At 43.5% G+C, this 10,488-nt stretch overlaps 1 protein-coding gene across 1 annotated transcript in view; it reads left to right on the top strand.

Annotated features, from left to right (window-relative positions):
* CCDC198 (coiled-coil domain containing 198) overlaps positions 1 to 9,335 on the top strand; it is a 33,871-nt gene extending 24,536 nt beyond the window's left edge. Inside the window, exon 6 of the mRNA XM_073350006.2 lies at positions 8,791 to 9,335. Within this exon, the coding sequence (XP_073206107.2) occupies positions 8,791 to 8,855 (65 nt within the window). The 3' untranslated portion in view covers positions 8,856 to 9,335. The remainder of the gene's footprint in view (positions 1 to 8,790) is intronic.
* The last annotated feature ends 1,153 nt before the right edge of the window (positions 9,336 to 10,488 follow it).

A 10,488-nucleotide genomic window follows, 5' to 3' on the forward strand; every position in this document is an offset into this window, starting at 1 on the left:
AATTGTCAACAATTGCAGCAACCTCCAGGCACGCCATCCAAAACTTTTTTTGTCTTCAGTGGGGGCTTGTGATTAACTTACCCTTAGATATGTTGATTGAAGGGTGAGCTCACATCAGCTATCGAGAAGTCTGAGAGTTATCCAGTCATTAGAACCTTTCAGTTTAACAGTACAAGGCATCAGAAATAAACTGCGCTGGGCGGGGCAATACCTTGGGAACCCCTTGGTCAAGTGATCCCAAATTTGATTCACTAAAGCTGTTCAGCATCCCCATGAGGCACACCCAATTTCAAAGCAATCCAATTAACCTTTTGGATTTTAGAGCACTTACCGGAGTCGAGCTTTAAAGCTTATAAAATGGTGGGAATGGAACGCCTCTAGCTGTTTTTCTGCATTGGCGTGTGCACAGTGCAAAAATATACATTTTCTTAAATACTGTTCTCAAGCTGGAAGCTCCAAAGATTTAGGGAGTGCCATGCACTACCTTGGGTAAAACTCAATAGACTGAGACCATTTTGACCCAGAGCTCATCAACAGTTTGATCAACTCTGGGCAAAAAATCCCCCCAAAACCAAAACCAAACAAAAACCCCTAGAAACTTTTTAAAAATAGCTATTTTTTCATGGCTTATATCTCCAGAACCCCTGGCCCTAATGACTACCAGTTTACGTCATTAACCCTACCCTGCACCCTCCAGAGGAACACCAAATCTCAGATAAATGCAACAAAGCATGTCGATTTTAGTGGACTTTGAAAGGCTGACCTTAAATAGATATCATGATGCAACTTTAACTACAGTGTTGCTTCCTTACCACTATAATATACCAAATGTTCTTGCTAACCAGTGTGCGTAAGGACATCATTTAGCATAGAAATAAGTAATAAATGTACTTCATTAGTATACTTAGGCTCTGTGACATCCTTCCGGCAACACCTGATTTACTAGCTACAGTGGTCACCATTATAAAGTCAATGTGTACCTTTAGTCAACACGTAAAATCTAAAATGCTGCAGTTATTTTCAGTTCTAAGCATATAGGAAATGGCAATGGTATGTTCACTTACATTGTGTGGTAACTGTTGGCATATGTTGATTTACTAAATGGTAACTATAGTTACCATGTTTCAGAGTAACAGCCGTGTTAGTCTGTATTCACAAAAAGAAAAGGAGTACTTGTGGCACCTTAGAGACTAACCAATTTATTTGAGCATAAGCTTTCGTGAGCTACAGCTCACTTCATCGGATGCATACTGTGGAAAATACAGAAGATGTTTTTATACACACAGACCATGAAAAAATGGGTGTTTATCACTACAAAAGGTTTTCTCTCCCTCCACCCCACTCTCCTGCTGGTAATAGCTTATCTAAAGTGATCATTCTCCTTACAATGTGTATGATAATCAAGGTGGGCCATTTCCAGCACAAATCCAGGTTTTCTCCCCCCCCCCCAAACCCACTCTCCTGTTGGTAATAGCTTATCTAAAGTGATCACTCTCCTTACAATGTACCATGGGTTGCAATGACATTTGTGTTATTTGATGTTACAGAACTATGCCTGCTGGATAGAATGTAGCTAGCAAGCCAGGAAGTGCCTGAGGAAGATTTCACGTTGTGTAAAATAAGTGTTTACCTGGTTAAAATGTAATTCTGCATAGGAGGTGTGTGGGGATGGAGCATGCTCAGTACAGAGTCTTTGTGGAATAAAATTGCCAGCCTCTAACCAACCTCTATGGAGCAGGTGAGAGCAACAATTTTCAGAGGCTTATAGCTTGGCCAAGTTTGAGTAGAGTTTTCCAGGAATGGCAAAAGGCACATAACTGAAACTAGGGTGATGCCTCTGCCAAATTTCAAGTCCCTGCTCCAAAGCACAGAGTCGCTAGAGCTTCTCAATGAAACAGTCGTAAGAATTTTTTAACATGGGCAAAAAGAGGTATTTTTTCCTGACCTCATTCTCAGAAATAGCAGAACCATTTTAGCTGATTTTTTTTTAAATTCAGCCCGAGGCAGATACTTGGCCTATGAAATTTCAGCCGAAATGGTTAAAGTTTGGCAAAGTTATAAGCAATTAAAAACATGGCTTTATAATGGGAAATGTCAATCAACCTTAAATATAGGCACAGTGTATAGTACTGTTATGGTTCACATGACATGAAAAATGATTTACACATGCTGGCTTAGGAGAAGATTTAAATAAACAACATTGAATAAATCCAAAGCCATGTTGTCATTGGATCTCACCAAATAGTTTGGATTGACATACTTTCTTAAACTTCACGGGATCTATCCTGCAAAGTTCTGATTGCCCTGCACTCCATGGGAGCTGCAAGTGCTCAGTACCGTGCAGGATCAGAGCCCATTTTAGAAAACAGGTGTAACCACCATCATCAGAGAACTTGCAACGCAACTGTCATAAATATAAAGAGAAGGGTAAACCCCTTTAAAATCCCTCCTGGCCAGAGGAAAAATCCTCTCACCTGTAAAGGGTTAAGAAGCTAAAGGTAACCTTGCTGACACCTGACCAAAATGACCAATGAGGAGACAAGATACTTTCAAAAGCTGGGAGGAGGGAGAGAAACAAAGGGTCTGTGTCTGTCTGTGTGATGCTTTTGCCAGGGATAGAACAGGAATAGAGTCTCAGAACTTTTAGTAAGTAATCTAGCTAGGTATGTGTTAGATTATGATTTCTTTAAATGGCTGAGAAAAAACTGTGCTGAATAGAATGACTATTCCTGTCTGTGTGTCTTTTTTGTAACTTAAGGTTTTGCCTAGAGGGATTCTCTATGTTTTGAATCTAATTACCCTGTAAGGTATCTACCATCCTGATTTTACAGAGGTGATTCCTTTACTTCTATTAAAAGTCTTCTTGTAAGAAAACTGAATGCTTTTTCATTGTTCTCAGATCCAAGGGTTTGGGTCTGTGGTCACCTATGCAAATTGGTGAGGATTTTTACCAAACCTTCCCCAGGAAGTGGGGTGCAAGGGTTGGGAGGATTTTGGGGGGAAAGATGTGTCCAAACTACGTTTCCCAGTAAACCCAGTTACAGTTTGGTGGTGGCAGTGGAGATCCAGGGTCAAAGGATAAAATTAATTTGTACCTTGGGGAAGTTTTAACCTAAGCTGGTGAAAGTAAGCTTAGGAGGTTTTCATGCAGGTCCCCACATCTATACCCTAGAGTTCAGAGTGGGGGAGGAACCTTGAGAGCAACTATAAAATATTCACAAGCTTTATTAAGCCTTTTAGCCCAGCCAGGTCATTGGAAGGTGTGGGATGGGAAAGCAATTGAGCTTGCTACAATCTGCTTATATCAAAGATGTGAAAGAAAAGAATTCAAGAATACTTACTGGAGCAGCTGTGTCTCAGGCTGCAAATGGAGATTAAAGTATTATCATCCCTTTGAAAAATATTGGTCTTGGCAAGTTTACATTTTCCTAACTATGTAACCTCAGATTGTTCAATGATACCACAGACCTATATATGTCAGCATCTGCACTGGACAGACACTGATTCAGCCCTCTGGGTTTTTAACTTCCTTAAAATAACCCCAGTGCTTGGAGAGCTAATTGTGTTTGCTTTCCCATGATGAATGAGGGAGCAGGCTTTGGGGAATCGACAGCACGCTATCAAGGAAGTCAAAGGAAGCTGCTAAATATTCTTTAGAACCAAGATAGCCAAAGTATTCAGGAAGTTCCCCTTCGCCTTCAAAATATCGCCCGGAATTCTATTACAATAAAACATGACCAGTTTTATGATGCTGCTAGATTAAACCCCCACCTCACCCCCTGCTTTAAAGCATGTGTTTCAGGCTGGTCCTTAAAAAAAGGAGTCTATGCTGATGTTTGCTAAGGGAGAGACTGCATTCATTTTCCAATTTCTCAGCGTCCCCTTTGTTTCATTTTCTAATTTCTCAACTTCTCCTTTGTTTAATATAGTTACCTCTTTACATTAGGCAGGAAGGAACCTGTTTATATAAAGGTTTCAGAGTACCAGCCGTGCTAGTCTGTATTCGCAAAAAGAAAAGGAGGACTTGTGGCACCTTAGAGACTAACCAATTTATTTGAGCATAAGCTTTCGTGAGCTACAGCTCACTTCATCGGATACCAATGTTAGTCTCTAAGGTGCCACAAGTACTCCTGTTCTTTTTGTTTATATAAAGTAGCAAATGACCCTGATCTTTGCTCATCACTCTGAGTGATGATATAGGAAGTTAAATTTTTTCCTAGAGATGGCCATCAATGGGGCGGGTTTGGTTTGGCCAGACCTCATAGGCTGGAGTTCCATTGTTCAAAACCAAAAACCAAAAGAGGGATGGCTAAGATCTGAGTCCCATTTTGTACAAACTCCAGAGTTCAGGGGATTTAGATAAATAGTTTTGACCCATCTCAGTTTTGATTATAATTGAGGTTTTCTGATTTTCTGGGTTTCCTAGTTCCAGCTGGGCCTAGAAACAGATCGTTAGGATGCTCTGAGATAGTCTGGAGATACCTCAGATAGTCTACCGTGGGTATTTCCATCAGGGCAGGAAATACCAGAAATCTCCTGATAGAGCCTGTTCTCCAGAATTCCCAGCCCAGTTTTCCAGACCCTAAAGATGTGGATGAGTATCTGAGACTCCTGATGCTTTTCTGCACCAAACCCCCAAATGTCTGTAGTTAGCCGGTTAAATACAAAACAAACTCCAAACCCCTTGTATTAGCGACTTAAGATCCTGCCATGAGGCAGGGTTGATGCAGGGGTCTGGACTCAATGACCCAGGAGGTCCCTTCCAGCCCTATGTTTCTTTTGGGGCATGCAATCCCCCAAACCTGTTTCAGCTATCCCAAGGAAGATCGGGTCAGTGTACTAGGAATATAGAAACCCACCAGAGGAGGCCGATGCATGGGCAGGAGCAGCAGAGCTATTCGGGGTGGCAGGGAGCTCATGCAAACCCAACACTGCCTGCTTGGGGTGCCTCTCTCTTCCCTCTGCTGGAGTCATACTGGGACCCGAAGTTACTATATATGCCACTGTAGTAACCTTCTTAAGCACTTTGAGATTTACTGGTGAAAAGTGCTCTATAAGGTATGAATTATTATTAAGCGGGGCTAGCAAAAAAAGGAGGGCAAGGGACCAGTTCTCACTATCAGCACCTCAAAAAATTCATCAGCTGTCCATTGGAGGGGCAGTATCTCCCAGCATCCTTCAGGGCACTGTTGAGGGGGCTCCTCCTCTGCCCATCCAAAGGGGCCCCACAACTCTATTATAGAGAATCCCCTTATCCAAAGGAGGACCCCCCCTTCCCACTTGACAGTATTATAGTCTGAGGGTGTGCAGAAAGAGACCCCTATTTTTTAGCCCCAGGGACATTTGGGACTTACCTGCAGACACATCTCCTTCCTTCCAGAGCTGAAAACATTTTACTTTACTTAGCACAATGGTTGTAGGATTTTGCCACCTACTGACTTATTGTTGAAATGTCACCTCATGCAACTTCCTGCAGAGAGGCTGCGGTTGGTCTGTTTTGACAGCACAAACCATGGCCTGTTCAGTGGCCCTTTCAAACAACTCCCTCCGCATACACCTGTCCCACAGAGAAAGGGTGTCAATGAACAAATTGCTCCTGAAGTCAGTGAACTCCCCACCCCTCTAAAATGCCACTGGCTATGCAGCAGGGTTAGCTAGTGTGTAAGTGTACAGAGCAGAGGTGGGCAAATTATGACCCGGGGGCCGCATCTGGCCCTTCAGACATTTTAATCCAGCCCTCAAGCTCCAGCTGGGGAGCAGGGTGGGGGGCTTGCCCCGCTCCATGTGTGCCGTGGCTCCTGGAAGCAGCGGCATGTCCCCCCTCTGGCTCCTATGCATTGGGGCAACCAGGGGACTCAGCACGCTGCCCCTGCCCCAACGCCACCCCTGCAGCTCCCATTGGCCACGGTTCCCCTGTGGACAGGGCAGCGGGCAGAGCTGCCTGGCCGTGCCTCCACAAAGGAGCCGGAGAGGGGACATGCTGCTGCTTCTGGGAGCTGCTTGAGGTAAGTGACGCCCAGAGCCTTCACCCCTGACCCCCTCCCATGCCCCAACTATGCTCTTTGTGTTGGTAGTGCACACCCTCACCAGGAGCACTGATACCGATTTAACTGTCAGTGTGGGGTATTGTGGGATGGCTTCTGAAAGCCAGCAACAGTCAATGTCAGCAATGCAGTGTCTGCACTGACACTGCGTCAACCTAACTACATTGGCCTCTTGCAGAGGTGGAGTTATTAAATCGGCGGTGGGGAAATGGGGGGGGTCCTTATGAGCCACACCCCCCGAGATCATCAGGATTGGCCAGCCATCCAGAGGTGGGTGGAAGCTTCCCTGGCATCCAAGTGCTCCCAGGATAAGAAAAAGGCTCTGTTGCAGGCTCTGTGTGAGGGTCTGTCAGGTTTATGGGAGGACGTTACCAGTCTTCAAAGCAAAGTGGAAACTTTGAAGCAAATTGCTGAGGAACAGCACGCGGTAAATCATCACAGCGTGCTGGCAGTCAGAATGGCTGAAAATTGTACAGACGATTTTAATCGTCTTCAGCCAGAGAACTTGACCCTGAAGGGTCAAGTAGGTGCCTTAAAAGAGAATTTTGTGCTAACACAGTGAACAATAGCAAAGTACCTGTGACTTCTGTCAGAAAGGATCGCTACCTATCTGGCAGAATGACCATCCCAGAGCAACAAGAGAGAAAGGGAACGGAGAAAAGGGACCAGGAGGGGTGGGGGCTAGTCAGAGGTGAAAGTAACTGAGGCCACTTACCGGTACAGGGCGGGGCCTCGGGTGGAAGGGGCAGGGCCTCAGGTGGAAGGGGCGTGTCTGGGGGGGTCAGCGTCCCCCAGCCAGCCCTTCCAGTCTGGCTGGCCCACGCCGCCCAGGGCTCCCGTGTTGATTTAAAGGGCCCAGGGCTCCGGACACCGCTGCTGCCATAGCGGCACTGGCGTCCGGAGCCCTGGGCCCTTTTAAATCGCCAGCCCCAGGGCAGCTGCTCCCTTTGCCCCCCCGCCCGTCGGCGGCTTGGGGGGCCAAAAGGGGCAGGAACGTTAAGGCGCTGCAGGGTCCTTTGCCGCCGCAGCGCTTCAACGTTGCTGCCCCTTCCCCCTCCTCCGTCGGTGGCCCTGCCTGTACGGACCCTACCAGCAGGGTCGCTGACATGGGAGGCAAAAGGGGCAGGGACATTAAGGCGTTGCCGCAGCAATGCTTTAAAGTGGGCTGGGTATGGGCTGGTGTGGGTTCTTACCGGTACACAGTACCGGCCCATACCGGCTCACTTTCACCCCTGGGGCTAGTTGAGGAGCCCACCCTCCTTGCTAAATGGTTAGTGGGACAAAGCCTGTGCCTATGGGAAGGGGCAGTTCAGCGAGGAAAGCAGGATCAGGCCCAGACAAGCAGGCAGGCAACAAATAAAGAGATTGGAAAACAAGTTAGGAGCTCTGAGGGGCATGGTGGCAGGAGTAAGGAATGGAGTAAGTAAACAGGCACGGGGAATTCAGATCTCTGGGACAATACTTGGAATGGTAATATCTGAGTTGACGAAGGTGTCATTTTGGGAAATAAGCAAGCGATTTCAGAAAAGAGAAGTTAACTCTGTGGAGGCTGGAGGGAACTAAGCAGTTGAACGTTGTGAAAACGTTAAAAAGGAAAAGTGTTATAGGAAAAGAATTCTTGGTTTCTTTTGCAGCCATTCTGAAGGAAAAATGGGCCCTTTTCCAAAGGAATGTCTGTAAATAAGTCATAAATCATTTGACTCAGCACAATTTAGTCAAATTCGCTAAAAGAACATAAGGGGTTTCTATTGGAAGTTAACTGCCCCCAAATGTATACAAATGTAAGCTATGTACTGCTGTGTAAAAAATTAAAGCAGTGTAAGGAATGTTAAGCAAAAGGATATGTATGTATCTGTGTGTGTATAAATATCTTGTGTAAATATGTGGAGTGTTTAGGACCTAAACCAACACTCCTGGTTTGTAAAACTCTGTTTTGTAGGTTTAAAATAAATTGAACAAGGAGTCCGGTGGCACTTTAAAGATTAACAGATTATTTGGGTATAAACTTTCATGGGTAAGGTGCCACCGGACTCCTTGTTGTTTTTATGGATACAGACTAACATGGTTACTTCCTGATACTTAAAATAAATTGGTTTTTGTTTTGTTTTTAAATAACACCACTAAAAATCCATTTGAATCTTTCATTCAAAGTTGCGAAACTGGCCAACACTTTTTGCCAGACACAGGTAACTAGTGTTGTTTGGCTTTGGTATTTAGCATTTAACCCTTAAGGTACCTCAATGCTTTATAAAGTTGAATATCTTTTTAAAGACCAAAGTCATGTCTGCAGCAGGGCAGTCAAACCCAGGAGAATGGGGAGAAATTCTGGATCCTTTTTTTGTTTTGGTAACAAAATAGCAGATAAGAGCTGTAGTAAAAAAAATAAGAAATAATAATTTTAAAAAAGACAGTGCCCCTCTGGAGCAACAGCAGGGGTGAGGTGCACCAAATAAAGCAATGTTAGAAACACTGAACCTTAAGGTGGCTCTGAGTAATCAGACTGTCACTTTAATAAGGGTACATGAAAACTCTGTGAGCGCAAAAGGAATGGTTACACCTTATGTAAAACCTGATATGGCTAATGTTATAGAAGTTAAGCTATGGAAGGAATGTGCATTTTCCCAAGGACATGTGCAATGTATATTGTAGAAGGGGTAAAAGAAATGCAAAAACAATACGTGTTACTAAATTAAAATCCTGTTAGGGCTCCAAAGGCCTCCACAATAGGTTGTGTTTTCTTTTTCAGATCACTGTGCGTTTTGGAAGCAGGAGTTGAAAGTGAAAAGTAATCAGAACTTTGGTGAAAGTTAATTGTGTCCCTTTTAAGACAGAGTCTGAGCTGTTGATGGTTTTGGATCCAAAAGCAAGCCAGAAAGCATCTGTGTTAATGCAAATTACCTAATTGATAGAGGACAGAGAGAACTGCCCATAAATGGCAGCACAAAGGAGCTGCAGATAAAGGACATACCTGGTCAGCAAACAAACTACCTGAAACCAAAAGGCTCAAATTATGACCCTCCAGAGGAAGGTGGAAAAAAAAGTCAAACCTAAGAATAAGAGAGGAAGAAGTTAACCCTAAGTAGAAAAAAATATACTTTTTTTTGTGACTGCAGTGCTGAAATCTGAAGATAGGTACAAAAGGGGTGTGCTTATATGCATGACACCCCTACCTTTTAATTCACCAAAACCCCAAGAATACAATTAAATTTAAAAGCTTATGCAAAGATTTCAAAAGGACATTGAACACACTGGCCTCAAAAACAAATTGTCTGAATAAAAGGCATGATATAACAAAATACTTTTAATAAATTTAATGTTAATATTAAACTTTGGGAAAAACCCAGTGTTAATAAATACCCCTGTAACAATGTATAGTGTGTATAATTTAAAAAATAAATCCTTTAAGGTCATATGGTGATGCTTCTCAGCTATTACCTGTAAATAAACTTAAAGCTTTGCACAGCAGAAAAAACATTACAAACCTGATCTGCTGTATAAAAAAGGGAAACTGAGGTACACCACCTCATGAATTTAATAACTGAAGAGTGGGATAATTCACCCTAACCTCTTAAAAAGTAGAAGCCATTGAAACCTAGCCTGCCTATAGAACAAAAACACAGGAGAGTATGGGGGTAATTCCTCTGTTTTGCCTCCAATCGGCAAGGGTATTTGTAAAAGGAAGGGATATTTTAAGCAATCATCTGCCCCCCCAAAAGGGGTAGAAACATGTTCTTTTTGTCTTTCAGAAAATCATGAAAAGCTGCTACCAGCTGAAGAGAAACCCAAAATACCATGAATCTACGGTCACAACAAAAATTGTGTTTGTGTTTTGTCTTGTGTTGTTTGTCTTGTTGCTAACATTGTTGTGCATTGTATTATAAAAAAAATACTGAATTAGGCAGAAAAGAATTAATAAGCATTTTAACCGTATTTACAGAAACCAATGTTGCAGAAGGGCGGAGGTCAAGGAACGCCAGTCTGTTAACAGGGAAACATCCTTAGGTGGTAAAGGCACATTTAAAGGCAAAATATGCATGAGACACAATGTCTACCTGTTGGTGAAAATGAAAGGATGAACATTAAAATTTTTGAAGCACGAAGTGAAATTACCAAGGGAAAATGCACTCTAATTAAACCTCTTCCCCTCTCTACCCCTTCACCTCCCTCCAAATTGTCTGTAACACACCTATCCCCATGGTGGTCTACCCCCATCCAAAGACCTGTGGGTCTTAATGCATCAGGTTTACAAATATCTGTCACTCTGTTCCCCACTGACTGGTACCTCAGTAATACATTTGCTAACTGTTCTTGGTTTACCAAAGTAGGTGAAAGACTGCTGGTATGGGCAATTACGAACTTGATAGAAAGGAACACCTGAAAATGGTGAGCTCTCACAAACTACCAATGGGAATGTTGGAACTCACTGCAGGAAGCTGACTCAGTG

The sequence above is a fragment of the Lepidochelys kempii genome, chromosome 6 (genome assembly GCF_965140285.1).
Source record: "Lepidochelys kempii isolate rLepKem1 chromosome 6, rLepKem1.hap1, whole genome shotgun sequence".
Lineage (NCBI taxonomy): Eukaryota > Metazoa > Chordata > Testudines > Cheloniidae > Lepidochelys > Lepidochelys kempii.